Genomic DNA, 17,841 nt, shown 5'->3' with positions numbered 1-17,841 from the left:
AAGAACTTCGAGGTGCTGGGAAAATGGCCTACATGACCTTCCAACCGATTGTTCCTGCCCACTTTCATTTTCCTTTATGGGCATCGCAAACTGGCCGATCGTCATGGTGAGAGCAGACTTTAGAGCAGTGCAAGCTCAGTGCACAACTTGCGGAGAGAAAAAACTATCTGATGGTGGGCGGATTTAGTGGCCTCACCCATTTTCCCCATTCGCTATACACCCAGAGTGGGTGTCACGCAAGCTACCGGCCTCTTTCTACCTGGGTTTCAAACATCGTGCATGAGATTAGGCCCCCATTTTCATCGTGACTTCACTCTATTGAGCACCATAATTTCATGTAATGGGAAGACAATAAGAAAGAAGCTGAGACTAATGAGCTTTTCTGATATGATGGTCACTTCTTTTAGTGGCCCAAGATGGTGAAATATTATCAGTGTCTCAGTGTAAGAAAATATCACGACACATCCCACAATACTGCATCCTTTACGGTAGCAGTGCTGCTCATTGTCCAAAAACTATTTTGTCAAGCCCCCTAGAAAAGAAATCTATATGACCATACGACTCGATCAACTTGGCCATCCAAGCCCGCCATTTGTGCGTACCGAAGGTCTTCTTCTCTTGATCGTGACGGAGGATGCTTCTGCAATGCTCAGCTGTGATACCCAACTTCTGAGCCATCTCAGTCCACTTGGCACCCATCTGTGCATACAAGCGCTCCACCTGTTCTTTCAGATGGCTAGTTGGGCTGGAATAAAAGACAGGTTGCATACTTATCTGCAGGGTTAGCGTAATACATAAAGGCACCTCAGCAGGTTGCATGCCACCACTTTGCAACAACATTCACAACAGACATTTGAATGAGACACTTCCGGTACTTCTTTTCCCCCACTGTTTTCAACCACAAAGTACACACCCAACCATCATGTTTTCCGTAATGAGATTTCAACAATAACCTAACAGCCAGCACTAATTAGCCAACACCCCTAAGCCTTAGCCCAACCTCAGTAGAATTTCCAGAAACCTTTGCACAAGAAACTTGCAAGAAGCAAATCAAAACCACAACTTCGAATCAGAGTACAGGACAGTCACAGAAGAAAATGCATCAAACATAACTGGATCCCGTTGACATATTTCACAAAACTTTAAGTCAATTGCAACAAGTTTGGAAATACAAAAAAAAAAAAAAAAAAAGCTCCGGCTCTTAGTTCACTTCCAAAAATTACTAATGATGAGCCACTGAGTAATGTTCACAGGCAACTGATTAATTCTCTACAGATTCAATTTCCACAAATCATTTTATTTAGCCTTGAGGGAACCACACAGCAACAACTGTGAATTACCACCCAAAGCCATTTAAATACGCGGCAAAGACAAAATGTCCCCCCTTCCCAGGGGAAGTCCCCTGCCAAGGGGGAGGGGGCATTTAAAAGTACAAGACATGCGTGGCTGTTCATATATTGTCCCAGTTACACCTATCCAGAACCGAAGCTTCCATTAACCAATGACTAGAAACAAACTCTTACTGCCACAATACCCTACTCCATGCAATGTACCCCACCCTCTACCCCGCATCTTGCAAATTGTGTCCCCACCCTGGCACCCTATACCATCTGGTATGTGGGTGTCAACAAACCCTGTCCCTCACTCGTAATCCCCAACCTACACACGAGCAGTGGGTGGCACAGCTGACCAGCTTTAACCTCAGCTCCTAGTGTAACCTGGTGGAGAGGGCCCAGGTGGCCAGTGCAGGCCAGGGTTTCCCAGACTAAAAGAAAGCCCCACCAGGCGGGTGTCCAGACTTTCAGCACCTAAGGTTTGCCTTAATAAAGTTTACCACTCCTCCTCCCCCTTTCTTCTATGAACAGTACGACTTTGAATGTAAACCATATTTCATGCATTGCGTATTTATTATTCATTAGTGCAAATTTTCTCACTAGAGATGCTAGTGTGGTGCTCTGTAGCTAAGTTCTTTCTTTGTGTCTGAAGTACCAAAGAAGGCCGGGCCTTTTCAAAAGCTATTTCTCCATGTTATTGGGTTTCGACACACCACAACGCCTATGAAGTTGAACATGAGATTAAAAAAAAAAAAAAAAATCCCAAAGCAAAAGACAAACAATAAGTTGGGGTTTTACGGGGGGGCTCCCTGTTAACGTTCCTATGGGAGTTACTACTTCTTGACCCACGTACTTAAAAATCATCGTGCACCAATACGAAAAGCTTTACAAATACATGCCAACGTTCAAAACGGCCTAGTTTGCCCATTTTAGAGATATGTCACTTGCGTACTGAAATAACAAAATAAATCTCTTGCTTGCTAGGCTGCTAGTGCCATCTAGTGAATACTTGATAAACCAAAATATGTTTCTTATCTATTTTTTATCTCAGTTAAGAAGCGATCTATTTCTGAAAGAAGCAAACTAGGCCGTCAGAAGAAGCAAACTAGGTCGTTACGAACATTTCTATAAATTTGTAGAACCTTCTGTGTCGGTACCCGATGCTTTTTAAGCCCGTGCGTCATGAATTAGCAAGGCGGACTCACCTGAGGCGAGTCCGCCTACAGTGCCACAGCTCCACCTGAACTATGAGGCGTGCCACAGTCAATATGCATTGAAGTCTCAATCTCAATATGCATTGAAGTCTAAAGTCTGGACCCACGGGCATTCGTGTTTTCTGCCCCCCCCCCCCCCCCTCCCCCCTCTTCACACACACACACAAGCACGCACACACGCACCAAAACAGCCACCATGGCTGGGATCAAAACTTCCCCGTCATCAACATCAGGGGTGGAAGCGGTCTTGAGCCTTTTGGAGCAGCTTTGGAGCAATAAAAGGGGAGTTTTGGAGCACCTTTCAAGTGCCAAAAGCAAGTTTTGGAGCAGTGCAAGACTGCTTGGGAGCAGATTTCTATTCAAACATAATTTGCAATTATTGCAAACATAATTTTAAATTGCACAAGAAACAAAAATTTTAATTGTTCTTATTCAACATTCGATCAATACAGAGCCAGCCACTTTTCCAAGGAGTTAGAAAATGTACCTTCCCATAATTAAAACATAACAGCTGACAGAGCAATAACTAGATAAGCGATGCTTTGAATATAATATTTATATACATTTACTAGACTTCGGATAAATGAAAAATAGATGTTAGTGACATTACAACACCATCACAGTCCCACGAGAAACAGCCCAGAGAAGCCCAGGTAGGCAAAATGATCCCTTCTGCACCTAAGCTGTTAAAAGTTTAACTTCCCTCTGCCCCAAACGAGATTCTAGACAAATAAAAAAACTGAGAAACTAAGAAAAAAACTATGAGGAAACAAGAGATAATTTGATGAATTGCCTAACTAAACCTGACTAGACCCCAGAGAAATTAAAAATAAATGTCGATGCTTACAAAACACAAGATAAAAAAAAAAATCCTAGCGTATTACCCTTTCTGTTGACCAAGTAAAAGTAATGCCTACTTCTAGGAAAGAAACACCCTGCATCGTGTCAATCAAAATAACTCGCATACCAGTGTTTATCAACTTATTTTTTCCAGCGTAAACAGAGGGCTTAACGGAGGGAACAAACCCCCCCCCCCCCTTCCCTGCAAAGTTGCCTACAGGACGCATATCGCAACCCGCCTTTACAATTCTACAAGCGAAATCCCTTCCAGAACTACAAATAATTTGGTCTCCAGGCCACGAATCTCTCGAGGGTAATGAGGCGGCACATGCCGCTGCCAGCACTCATTCACACCGGGCCGTTTCCCATGAGGGATGAGGGACAGGTACCTCCATCTGAAGCAACCCTTAAAGGGCCCCTGAGATGGATTTCAAAGTGTCAGAAATCTACTCTCTAGTTCTTTTAGAGGTCAGCCCAAGAAATAGCAGGCATATTCGCTCACGCTAACAAAAGATATTGCTGTGAAAAGACAGGGCTATTTGCTGCCTCGGCGACTTGTGATGATGTAGTAGTCCAAGGCGAAAAGCATGCATTTCATGGTTGCATGCCTGAATTCGCCCGCGTGTTCACGATTTTTGCTGGCGACGCTGCAGCCCACATTTTGAAGCATCGTCGTTACCATGGCTACTTCAGCAAGTGGGTCACACATGGGACAAGGTTTTTTTTTTGTGTGTGTGTGCGTGTGTGTGTGTGCTATCTTCCAGATTTTTACGGACTTTGAGCAGGAGGTACCGTACAGGTTCCAAAAGAACGCCCACCCAAGCTACGCAGATATCAAGTGAAAAATACGGTATGGGTGAGCTTTCGGGTCAGGTGCGAAAAACTACAAAAAAAGTGGCCACACCGCCAACCAAAGCTGTGGAGATATCAAGTAAAAAAACTGGACAGGTTGTGTCTTTTGTTCACAATCAAGACATTGGCGGTGTTCACGGCCGCTGGACGTTTTCTTGGAGTGAGCTTGTGAGCTTGGAGTGAGTGGAGTAAGCGAAGGAGTTGAAGCTGGCACTACTTTTGGGGGTGGGCGATCTTTGGGGTTTCTCAGTACTACATTGAACATTTCACCCCTAAAGGGGGGTGGACGTTGTCTCAAAAGTTTAGATGCTGTGTATACCATGATTGAGGGAGTCGACTGTGCATGTTCGAGAGTTACTGGAAACGATAACTTACCGGCACAAATTGAAAGGGGTAACCACATGCAGCAATGGTGATGAGCGACGCGAAAAAGATAACTCAATGGGTACAGCAAACAGATAGTGTGGGCGGCAGTGACGAGTGAAAATTTTTTACACAGGCCGCCAGGGGTGTGGTGACAGTGACAGGCCGTCGCCATCGTTCACTTTTTGCTGGTCAGAAGCAGTCTGCACGCAAGCGACGACGACGAGCGATGAAGAAGGCATTGGCAGCAGCATATTAATTTTTTTCACTTGTCGCTGTCGCCCCATTGAGTTACGTTGCACCCATTGTTGCACCCATTGAGTTACATTTTTCGCGTTGCTGGTCACCGTCACTGCATGTCAGCGGCAAACGAAATCCATCAAGTCCGCGGAAAACAGAAACGTGCGCTGAAATATCGACACACAGGCATTTCTGCTTTTCACCCCCATCAAAAAAGTAGCCACTGCGGCTGGTTAGTTGTTTACAACAGTTCTAACTGCTTGTAACTCCGCGATTTGCTGCAACCCGAACAGTGTGAAGTGCCATTGGTCCCTTAAGCCTACCACCTGCGGACAGAAGCAGCTTCGCCAGGCTAGATAAGCGTGGGCGCTATTTTTTGCAGCCCGAAAAAATGTAAAAACCAGAATTTGATTTTGCCAGCCCATGGTGTGAGAAACTGTACCGGATCACTTTTAACTAGAAAACAAAAAGTCTACCAAGTTGACATTTTCAAATTCCCAGAGTTTTCCAGGATTTCCCTGAGTCTTTTTAATAAATTCCCTGAGGGAGAGAGAAATCTGTTTTACGTCAACATGGGTTGACACCACTTCACCAGGTGCTGTCACCCTCTAAAAAGCACCTTATAAAATAAAATATGCCATATGCAATAACGTCTGAATGCTAACCAGTAACTTTTATTTCATTCAAAAAGAAAACAAAACAAAGTGGTAGTAAAATTCAGTGAATGAAATATCGAAAAAAAAAAAAAAATGGTAAAACCGTACTGCCATGCTCTCAGCTCGCACTCTGCGTCAGTGCTTCAAAGAGTTTACTTCACTGCTTCAAAGAGTTTATTTTTGTTTGGATAAGGGAGATCCTGCATCTTACACACCGTCCCGTTAGGTGCCCTTCAACGCTGCCATACTTCTAGCATCAAAGCGCTCCGCAGGATGAGCGGGAAGAGCTTATTTGAGATTCACACTGGAAATCAGAAACAACTCAACTACACCCCGCTATAGTGACTCCATGTAAAGTTCTTTTGGCATGCAGCGAAAGCTGCAAAGCCGAAACATGCTGTCTTTCTATGCAGCGGAATATAGTGCCGGCTTGCAGTTAAAAGTAACTCTTAAAACGGGGTACAATGTTTATACTCGATACCTAACGGGGCCCCGCAGCACTTACCATCGACTATTTGGAATGTATTTTGGGGTAGTCTATTGTCCCAGCAATCTCCTCCCGCAAGAATTATGAAAATCCGTTCACTATCACCGAAACTACGTGCGATGAGAAATCGTGCATAATTGTTCCCTCTCAACTCGACTACGGACAATGCAACGAAAGCTGCGCGCTCTCTCCCGGAGAAGGGGGCGGCTCGCGGCGTTCTCTTCGGCGGCCTTCAATACATCACAGGCCGGGGAGTTTTCTCCTTTTCTCGGCAACGTGGAGGGGTCTATTTCCAGTCTGGTGCCACAAAAAAGCAGGCATGGCTGCCTGCTCGCAAGCATGCACTCAGGCTGGTAGGGCATTTTTGAAGCAATAAACGCTTGTTGTCGAGTGGTATAGTTGAAAGGGGAGGATTGAGTTCATCACTCAAACTCCGCGTGCACTCAAAACACAAAAGAAACGCCGAAACTGTGCGCACAGGTTCAGGCGTAGAAGAGGTTGGTACACAGCGCCGGTGATGGCGGATCGTCACAGGAAATGCGAGAAATAAGCCGTGAAGTTGACCAGCGACCACCAATAGGACAGCCTCAATGAAGTCGTTTAGGCCATGCCAGGGGTGCATAATGAGAAAAATTGAAGAGAGCGCGGTTGTTTTTTCACATCTTTCACAGCAATTTGCGTGCTCACTGCTTCACGTGCATGGGGAATATTTGGCTCAGGTATTCCTGGCAGGGTAATCTAAACGTCGCGCAGGTTTACTTGCACTGCTTAAAGAGTGTCGCAGGGTCCCTTTAAGACGAATTTTGAACACAGCTGCGAACTTTTAAAGTTGAAAATTAAGAGAAATGTGTTTCTTTGTTATTACGCCAGATTCAAAACTCAAATATTCCCAACGTGCCTCAAGATACTAGAAGCCACAGTAGATGGTGCCAGATGTTCCAGCATAGGATTGAAAGCCACTACTGCCCCTGCCCCTGTAGACTCCCTTACGTTGCCACAACAAGCTATCGTGGCACACAACATTTTCTTCCGCCTTTCAGGAGTCTAGGAAACATGCCAGATCACAAGGGGAGCTAACATGGGGTCGGGAGGGGGGACTTGCAAGCTGTATGAAGCGAGTTCTCACTGGACCAGTGACTTCAGACGGTGCCATCAGCAACCGCTCCGGAGGCTGTCCACTTTTGACTTGCTTTTACGTGAGCCAGAATTACCGTGAATTTCACTTCGTTTATAAGGTACAGCTAATTTTCCCTGATAGAAGCACAAATTCCATGAGTTTTTCCAGAGTTTTTCCAGACTATTCAAAATCCATGAGAATTCCCGGTTTTCCATGTTGGTAGACACCCTCGTAAGAGAGCAGCACACTTACATGTTCTTTGCAACTTCATTATGGGGATCCAACAAAATTCGAGCTCGCATGTAGGCAGAATGGAGTGTTCTGCAAGGCAGTCCTCTTCCTGCGAGGCACCAGACACTCTAATCAATGCAATTTCAGCACACAATTATTGCTCTTATTCAAAACTATTTTACACAAAAAGCAGCACAGAATTGAATAGTGTAGGCACCTCGAGCATTTTCTAATGCTAACTTGTTCTTTCTCTTCTAAGAGCATATTCTAATAGCATGTTCTTCCTCTTCTAAGAGCAAAGTAATTTAACTGCAAGCAAACTTTCAGGAATACCTTTAAAGGGACACTGAAGTGATTTGTAAACATTGCGGGATTACTAGTGCAAATTGTAGTCCGGAGTCCATAGGCCATGTTATGACCAGTCTGAATGCGTTTACGCGGATTTATTTAGTAGAAAAATCAATTCAAAAATGCTGTCCTCCTCTCTGCATCCGCGCCCATTTTCTGTGGCGCTTTCGTGTGATTGTGGGTTTTATTCAAATAGTGGATAGAAAGTATCCTCTTTCCCGAAATACAAACAAACATGTTTTTTTTTGTTGCACTTCATCGACTACGTCGAGCTTTGCAGGTCACCAATCTTTACAAAACGAACGACCAGAATAGCCAGTTCTCATTTGCATGCTGTTGCCATAAGCACCGACTGCTTGCGGCAGTGGGCACAGGCCAGAATCAGCAGACCCTTGGCCTGGTGCAAACACGCTTTTTACGATACAGGCATGAGTGAGGCAAGCTCCAAATACGGGGGGAAAATGCATGGAATTTGAGCGTCTGCGGTGACACAGAGGGCGTTCATCCACTGCGCAGGCCTTGGCTAGTGATCGCTATGATTCCAAGCCGTCCTCGGAGGCTTATCTTAGGCATTTTACAGCCAACAACATGGCAGAAGCGTAATATGGCGATTATTGAGTCATCGAGAATGCCCATCCAACGATCACGTTGGATGTCAAGCATGTTGTTTTACAGAACCAAAACCGAAATTTGTTTGAATGCTAATTTTGGACATCGTCCAATCAAGGTGCATCTCCTCCCGTCGTCACAGCCTTCAGTTGGTGCGGGCACCGCAAACCGCGCATGGTAGTTTTTCTTCTTTCGCGCTTTATAAAATAATTACCGGCTTATCAACTGGATAAACGATGAAAAGTGTGTTAATTTGAGCCAGTCTACGCAGTGCAAGCAAAAACGGGACGTTGACAAATTCATTTCAGTGTCCCTTTACGCCAGCATCACAAACTGCCAGCCCCTTCCCTTCGTCCGCTGATAACAAAATATTTTACAATGGCTATAAGCCTGCTGTTATGCAGCAAAGCGTGCCAGTACCAAGCACCATGTTTCTGATGAAGGTTAATCACATAACAAGAAGAAAAAAGGATTACCCAACATGCGCACGAGATTGTAATCCTTCACCAACTTTTTCACTTGCTTCTGTACTTCCCGGCTATAATCTCCACAATGGCCCACAATCATGTAGGGGAAGCGAATCTTGTAGTACTGGAAGGAGGAAAACAAGGATTATATTGACAACTGCCTTTTCCTTATTAAAGAACTGCCATATCACAGCTAGCAGAAGCCACGTGAATGAAGCTTTTTACCCCCTCAGTCTGCAACAATGCACCATTAAAGCTTCTTTACATTTTCAGATTTATCAAAGCTAGAGGTGCATGTCCGATACTTTCTATGGAAGCGGCCAAATGGCATTGGCACCACATCGAATGGCAGCGCCAACACAGGATTCAATGCTCCGTAGCAGCCATGCTAATGCTTTGTGAACAACGAAGCATTCACTGGGGTTCTTGCGTGGCTGAGTGTCACAAATGCATTTCAAACCAGCCTGCGCTGCACTGGATAGCTGTAGAGCTGCTGGGTGAGTTCAGCTGCGAACCCTATGATCTTGACAAGGTAGGACGAGCTCACCAAGAATTTCGGCCACAAAATAGAGGGGGCCCCGCACCACCCAGTCAAACACTGTGTGCAGCTAATGACTCACTCCAAGCGTCCTCCAACTAGGTCTCCCACGCGAAGCCTCACCATCACTGGAGGAATGATGGTCCACGGCCAAGTGGCCGCAGAGTAGCAATGATGCAGGGATGACCTAGTGGTGCAAGAGGTCGAAGCTCAGCTTTGAAGCACCAGTCATGACCTCGTCACACCCCGGCTATCACCAATACAAATACACCCGAAGCAAAATGCACTGAAGTTTTCAGAGCTCACAGTGACCACCTTCTTTTAACTTCCCTCTTTCAGCCGTTTCAATCCTAATTACCGCGAGGCATAAACACCCTCCATCACGAGTAGGAAAAGAAGACTTTCAGCAGGCACATGTGGTGGGATTGGATGGCCGAGCTTTGGCCGAAATCATCGTTAGCGAGGGTCCCACAGCTCAGACCACCAAATATTGTGCTGCCGCTTGGGTTAGTGTCCAATCAAAGTGGATCCCTGTTATGGATGACCAAAATTAATCCTTTTTTTTCCTCGAAGTTGGAAAGGAGGTTTTGAGGAATTGCTTCAGTGTTCTCTTCATTAAACACCTTCCAAGACCCTTGCCATTGCATGAAAGATTGCCAGTAAAGCAAGGAAAATGCGTTCTTAATAACTCAAGGAATAACTACTAAAGATGCTTTTTCAAGTTGCCACGTTGATACCTGGTCATTCATTCGTAAATGTGACCCACATAACTTGACTTAATATTTTTGAACTAGTTTTGAACTTGAGCAAAAGCCACGATGCTACTGTAATGTTCTGAGAGAACGCCTAGCTTAAAGCAAAGATTCAAGGGTTTTCAAGGTCATTCAAGGACTAGAAAAACACATTTTCAAGGACCCTCATGTGATCTTTATCTGGGATATTCATAACTTTTTCAACACAATGCAGGCATTGTTTATTGAGCAATACCTAAGAACATAAGTGCACAATATTTACATAGGTGCATAACGCTCCCCCAGATTTCGTTTTTTTATTCCTTGGTTGGTGATTAGAGGTTTTTCTTTTTTCTTGTTTTTCTCAGGCTGTCTGATTTCAAAATGCAGGTAATGTAGCCTGCGCCTCCTGCTTTGTCAGCAAAGGTATGAGCATATTAAATCAGCAGCTGTTGCTGCAAGCTAAGCTTTGCTTTTATTTTTGTCGCGTTGTCAATCTCCTCCTCGACAATGCATCTTTTCAACTGCCTTGCTCCTGCTAGCCGTTTTTCCTGAGACTGCAGATTTTTGAATATCGATTTGCTTTGATGTAAGTAATCATTTGCAGACCCATCAAACATGACGACATAAATCCGCGTTTCCATATCTCCCTTTGCACGCCTGAAAGAAATGAAAGAAAAATGGCCCAAGATCACAACAGCATGCCCCGTATGTGCACTGTTTCTCTCCACAACAGAAGGCCTTCGTAACTCTCCTATCAGGGAACATTTTATTGAAGAGGTAATTCGTGTGTAATTATGAACTTTAGTAGGGGTGAGATGTTGCCACCTTTAATGTCCACAAAATATCTGAACCTGTGACCAATTCATGCGCCTTGCACACAATGACTGTGCTGGGACCGCATGGACGGATTGGGCACTCATGCACCGCACCAGGTACTTAGGAGCAGTAAAACCTCATTACAAGAGACACTGTTACAAGAGACACTTGGTTATTTATAAGAGACATTTGAATGAAAGTGGCCTGGTTGGTTTTCCGATGTTCCCCATGTTAGTAACATTGCTTACAAGAGACCTTGGTTACAAGAGACACATTTCTTACATCTCTTGAGTGTCTCTTGTAACGAGGTTTCACTGTACTACCTCCTGTCTTTATGTTGTCGTGGCTTTTTAGCGGCGACTCACTGACAAAGTGTGAAACATATTTTCACATGGTTTGCATTTCACGCGATTCGCATTCGTTGGGTCTGGCACAACCCTGTCTTTGTATGGCTTTTACTCAGCTATGACTGCTGAGACGTGCACTTCCCAGGCATGACAAACTTCCACCATCATTTGCCGCATGAAAGTAAACGTAAAAGTAGCATACGAGGCGCAGCAAGCATGCAACGAGCGAGTGTCCACAGGCGACGACAGAAGGCGCAATATGGAGAACAGAAGCTGAATTTTATTGGATTGTATCACGACATGGATTGGATTGAGAAGTTCTGTTCCTTACGTTGCTTCTTTCTAACGAACACCTGCTAAATTTTTTGCAATTTTGTGCAATACACCGAAGCTTGATTGTTACAATGTTTCTTAACATTGGTGAACACCTTAAACCCGTAACAAACACTTTAAATTCTAGTAAAAAAAAAAAAAACAGAGCCACTGATTATCATCTTGAAAATCAAGGGTTTTCAAGGAACGAAAAAAAAAAAAAAAAAAAATGCAGGACTTTTAAGGCCTTGAAAATGACACTGCTAAATTCAAGGGTCTTCAAGGTTTTCAAGGACCTGTGTGAATCCTGGATGAGCGAACTCTAGGGTAAACTGCCAGAACGACCAAAAAGCGGCTGCATTTGAAACATTCATGGTACACCCACGTTCATTTCCTCACTCGTACACATTGGATCCATCGAAAGACGCGTCACTGTCACTATCGAAATTGCGGTGTCTTGTCCACCATGTTTTCCCAAGCATCGGATCTCATCGCCGGTTCTCTGCAGGCCAGGCAATGGTTCAGTTGCCTGCCCTCAGATATGTTTGGGCATGCCAGAGATTCCGCAGTGCTTGAAGGACACCAGAACAGTATCCTTCGTCAGAGACGGCTAAGACTCAGACACGAAGCTCACAATACCCTGGTGTGATGGCTTATTAAGGTTCCCCTTGGTGGTGAGAGCCCTTTTCTTCTAGGAGCAGGACCAACAATGGCCGAGAGCATACCTGAACTGCTACACCCAGGAAGCATCTGCTGGCTCTTCTTTTTTGCGCACCTGGACATTAGCTGATGTGGAATGTCTTATCTGGAACGTATTGGCAGAATGTCTTCTCTGCTTCTCAAAAGTTCCACTTCTACTTTGCTCTCATCTTACCAATCAAACCTGACATGCTGGTGATCCGATTTCTGATCGAAATCGGATCACCAGTGGTGCTTGCGGACAAATCATTGATGATTTTTCAGGAGGGGAAATCAGGCATTTTAGATGAAGAACCTTTCCGGATTTCAAAGGTATCACGGATAATGTGGTTTTATGGGGTTGACGATGTTTTTTTTATTATTAAAGAAGATACTTCATCTCGAAAGGTAAATGAGCAATATCTCAGGCAGAGGTGTTCTCTCAGAACTTTACAGCAACACATGCTATTTCACCTCTCTGGTGGATGGTACACTGCAAGCAAGATGGCAGCATCAGGGTGTGTTCTGGCGATATAAAAGTTTAGTCATGAGATGCAGAAGAAAATATGAATGCAATCGGGTGGTGGCATGGTGGCCTCTTGATCAAATATAAGCCTGCAGGTACCATTCATGCAACTTTGTGGTAGGCTATTGTCCTAGCTTGGCATATGCAGTTTCACATGAGCTGCTAAGATGCTAACAGCCTTTTGCCAAACAATGTTTGATGGATGTGCAGTAAAAGCAAAAATTCTTTGGAAGACAAAAAATGCTTTATATGACAACTAAAATTTTGTTGTACAGCACACTGCATAAAGTGCATAAAATTACTTTGCATCATTGCAGTTCAAAAATACTCCACTAAAAAATGTCTTCACTATATATAGAAAAAAGCAAACTTACCGCAGCAATGTCATGGACATTTCTTAGCAGAATTCCGTCCTCATCAGCAGTGTATTTGCCATAGTCAAGAGACAGCCCTGCAAAGGTCATCGGAAGGCTGTTTCAGCATGGCTGAGGAAGAGCACAAGACCTAGTGAGACAGACAGGTACTAAGCCATACCTTGATGCCATGCTAGAGGCAAGATGAAAAGGGCAGGTTAAGCCAACTTATTAAAGAAGGAGCCAAGGGTAGTCATGCTAAAATCTTCGTTTTTTTAACGAACCTGTATGGCCTTTTATTTCCTTCCAAACTAAAATTTTCACAGATCTGCCGGCTTTCTACAACAGAATGCCACGTAGCTTGGCTCCACGCAAAGATCATCCCATACATGGATGCAAAAGTGCTGCCACGATCTCACTTAACGAGGGACAACTAGTGTCTCACTAAGGTGAGAAGCAGAGTCATCAGTGGGACCGAGATCCTCTTCTTCCCCATCAGAGACGGTGGCTGACGAGGATGGAGACAGCGAGTAGATGATTGATTGATTGTAGGGTTTAACGCGCCGACGCAACGCAGGCGATGAGGCGCGCCGTAGTGGAGGGCTCCGGATTAATTTCGACCACCTGGGGATCTTTAACGTGCGCCGAAATCTCGTACACACGGACGTTTTTGCTTTTCGCCTCCATCAGAAAAGCGGCCGCCGCGGCCGGGAATTGAACCCGCGACCTAGTGCTCAGCAGCGCAACGCCTTAGCCACTGAGCCACCGCGGCGGGTGAGACAGCGAGTAGAGTAGAAGGACTCCTCCCTAGGAGCGGGGTCACTACCTTTTCAATCATATCACTCAGTGGAAAGGGGCCAAAAGGAGAAGTGCACGCGCTTGGGAGCTAGATCAATGCACTCGTCACCAATTATCACATTAAACGTTCTCACTAATTCCTCTACCATAGAAAACAGCCAATTTTAGAATAGAGTCTAGAAAGGTCTCGGAGTCCCAAAGAAATAGCCTTGCCAAACCACCAGCAACCCTCGCAGCACTGGCTCACAGAAAAGGTTTTTTTTTTTCATGGCGAACCCCCGAGCCCTTGCTTACTACACTTGCACCAATGCTGCTATTAATAGAGGTCTAAAAAATAAATAAATAAATAAACGAAATAACAATACACAAATCTTAAAACATAAATTATATAAAAAAAACTAAACACAAGTCCAGGCAGGGCTAATCTTTGCACAACTTGCAAAGGCAGTGCTGAAGGCAGCAACATGCACACCGATAGAGGCATGCAGGCACTTGCTGCAGCCGAGACACAATGTATGCTGGGGTCAAGATGTGCAGGAGCCACACGTACAAATTTCTGACAAATGGTCATCCACCCCATTTACTTTTAGACCCTGCATAATGAAAAAAAAAAAAAACAATTTTCTTTTTCTTCAAAAAATGAGTCAGAAAGCTAATAGTTTTGCAGAACTGAGCAACTTAAACCTGAAGAACATAACTGTCAGTTTAGTCCTCCACTACCTGTGAAATTTAAATTTATAATACAAAACACGAGCACGGTGAAAGGTGAAGCAGCCCAAAATGGTGAGAACATGCCAAAAAATAGTGCACATTCGTAAACCCAAGTTTATCACCACGTTATGTTTGAAATAGTGCTGTAGTGCAAGTTTCTGAGCCACACCTTGTTCTGCCTCATACAGACTTATCATTTCTGCGGATGGCTTCGTCTTGCAATGAATGGCGGGGTAGCCATGAGTTCCATTCAGGTACTCCTAAGAAAAGAAAAAAGAAGAAGCGAGTAGCCCAGAATTTTAAATGCCTGTAATACGGCAGAGAACATATGCAACAACCACATGCCCAATAAAAATCATTAAAGGAGTACTGACAACAAATTTTCTATATTTGTTTCTGGTTTTCACGCTGTAAATGATATTTAAATTATAAAAATCAAACCGAAAGCAGCCAGAACACCATACCGTAAAATTCCGAATAAGGATCCCCACCCGTGTAAGCCTCCCCCCCCCCCACTTCCCTAAATCCACTGCTTATTTCACATTTCTGCACTGCTGAGGGAAAGTGCCCCTCCCCCTTCGCTCCAGTGTCTGTATCCCAAAATCCACCACACCCAAACAACACTGGCCTGCCACGGCCAGTCTATAATTGAATCCAATTCAATCGCGGTTAGCAGCCCGACTTTGGCGGTGTCGGTTTCTTTCGGCGGAAGCGTGTGCTCAATTTTGTTGCCGAGGCATGGGCCGCTGCACCCGAGGATACTGTGGTACGGTCCCTCAAGGTCTGTGACATGAGCAACACAGGGGAAGGCGACCTGCATGGTGGACTGGCAAATGTAGCCAGCGCGCCAGGAGACCCAAGCGGACTTCAAGCGCAATTCTGCAAACTTGGCACTGACTCAGAGGAGGAGTCTTAGGTGGTTTTGAGAGCGATGATTAATATGCTTTGGCAAAATGTTAGGTGCATGTGCAGTCCGCATCTTTTTTCCTGTCGGGAGGTCGTTGCTGCCGCCATCTTGAATTTTTGTGTCGTTCTGGGATAGCACCCCCTCCCCACTTCGGTGGTTATCACGACTTGCCTGCAGGGGGGCACTTGCTCAGAATTTTGCGGTAAAATTAATTTCGATGCATTCACTTCAGGGGGGGACAGTGCTCTTAAAAAAAACTTTATTTTTAAGTAAACTCTGTCAAACTTGCCAGGCGTGCTGCTTTTCCCCCCACTGATTTCAAATATGGCATTACTTTTTTAGTTGGTAAATTAATTCCCGGGATAATCAGAGGTAATTAACCATTTTTGGAGGAACAATAGACAAAACTGTGTTGGTCATAAAACTGTAATCTTTACATTTTCCAACACTATGAACCCTGGTGAGTGCAATAGGACAATCAGTTTTTTGATGCATCGCTTGGAACAAATTTTGCAGCTCATTAAACCTTGGTGGCACCAGTGGCAAGGAACCATTTTGAGTCCCATTTCAAACACTGAAGTTAGTTTAATGAGCTGTAAAATTAGTTCTCGAAAAAGAATTGAAACTCAGCAGCACAATGACTCCGCCCCTAGATTTTCGATCAGTTGGAGGCTGTGAAGCCTTGACGGCACATAATGGAAACAGCTCCAGCTCACTTTGGCCTCCACACACGCACATGTAAATAAAAATGCTAATGCAAAACTCTGATTACTGAGTCACTTATTTAATGTTAACTTCATAATGGCAGTCAGATGTGGTAAAGAAAACGCAATCATGTGACTAAACCAATGAAACACTCCTATTTTTTTTTAATAAGCTGCTGTTTACATTATGTACAAAACACTAGTCCAGACCAACCCTGACCTACTCTTCTTAATGCCGTTCTTTAATAAGAAAGTCCCAAGCGCATACTTGGCAGTCAATCCCCTCCCCCGAATGTTGAAAGCCAAAGCCAATCCAGTGCTGAAGCCCAAGTTGAGGGACATGCAAACAACAGACACTGGTTTCAGAAGTGCAAGTGCAAGTTGGTGTGTGTTCACGAACCAAAAGGCGGGACTAATAGGGCTAAGAAATGCAGCACTTATCCTGCATTCACCTGCTTTGCTGCCTGTCTTTCAAGTTGTGTTTGCAACAAGATGCAGGTTTATTATGCCAGAAAATGAGTTGAATGAAACAAGGCGGTGAAAAAAAAACTAATTATGCTCTCCTGTATGTCGTAAGGGCCTAGGCATACCATGAGACAGGGAAGTTAGGAGATCCTGACACGAGCCGGCGCCTGCATAGCTCATGTTGGCATCCCTTGAACATACACCACCGGCTTTTATGCTCTTTGAGTAGGTAGTATGCACTAAGAATTTAATCGCTCAGGGGCACTGCGGTGCAAGGCCCCCATGTTTGCGGTGCTGGCAGCAAACAATAACTATGTTGTGTTCCAGTCTGGAAGCTTTCATGTTGCGATTAAAGGAGTACCGACACGAAATTTTCGTGTTAGGTTTTTTTCGCTGCTTTGGGTGCCTACCAGCCCACTAATCATAGAATGGCACATTAGACGGTCAATCGCAGCGTAAACAATTATTTACGGCATCATGTATTCGCCAAGCGGCCGCCATGACAGGACGGCGCTCGTGACGTCACCATTCTTGTCGCACCGCTGCCAGTCTGGACGCGCGCGCAAGCGAGCGCATGCGTGCGCCCAGACCGGCCGAGGTCTTCACCATTCCCACGTGCCCTGGCAGCATGACGTCAGTGCCAAAACCATGATGTGTACACACGGCGTAGCAGTGCGCGCCAACCGCAGCCAGCGCGTCGGCTGTGTCACGTGAGCCCCAATGTCGGCAGTTTGGGGCAAGGAGCAGATGATGTCATGCTGGCCCGCTCTGGGCTTTCTCATGCTGGCGGATTCCAATGGATTTAAAATATGTTATATTGAACGGCATTTTACATAGTTTTCTCAGCTTTGAAATTTCGTGTCCCTACTCCTTTAAGGCAGTAGTTCATCCACATTTCTCAGGTGCCTTTGGCTGGCTATGCATGGTTGAAATTTACTTAGAGCCCTAAAATGCACCATAATAGTGTACGGGACATTGCACTGCAACAATGGCCATGCGAAAAGTTTCCTGCCAGGCATGACAGCAGCCTGTTTATTTCTGAATTTTCTATTTCGTACGTGCTTTTATTAGAAGTCGCAGTGACTTTTAATTTCAAACCAGCATGTGCAAATATGAAATGCGCAATTTGGTAAACATCCTGAGCAAGAGAAGCACATGCTATGTAACAAGCAGCATAACGTTTACATCCACTGA

The 17,841-nt window shown here is 44.8% G+C and overlaps 1 protein-coding gene across 3 annotated transcripts in view; it reads right to left on the bottom strand.

Annotated features, from left to right (window-relative positions):
- The window catches only part of LOC144153469 (cyclin-D-binding Myb-like transcription factor 1), a 44,338-nt gene that overhangs the window by 23,418 nt on the left and 3,079 nt on the right, over nt 1-17,841 (bottom strand). For all 3 annotated transcript variants that reach the window (XM_077685119.1, XM_077685112.1, XM_077685126.1), the window contains 5 exons: nt 14,741-14,831; nt 13,084-13,160; nt 8,768-8,882; nt 7,356-7,443; nt 603-745 (listed from right to left, as the gene is read on the bottom strand). In XM_077685119.1, the coding sequence (XP_077541245.1) occupies nt 603-745; nt 7,356-7,443; nt 8,768-8,882; nt 13,084-13,160; nt 14,741-14,831 (514 nt within the window). The remainder of the gene's footprint in view (nt 1-602; nt 746-7,355; nt 7,444-8,767; nt 8,883-13,083; nt 13,161-14,740; nt 14,832-17,841) is intronic.

The sequence above is a fragment of the Haemaphysalis longicornis genome, unplaced genomic scaffold (genome assembly GCF_048455015.1).
Source record: "Haemaphysalis longicornis isolate Haplotype H1 unplaced genomic scaffold, Haemaphysalis longicornis Haplotype H1 scaffold_1, whole genome shotgun sequence".
Lineage (NCBI taxonomy): Eukaryota > Metazoa > Arthropoda > Arachnida > Ixodida > Ixodidae > Haemaphysalis > Haemaphysalis longicornis.
This window is presented reverse-complemented; position numbering and strand designations above follow the sequence as displayed.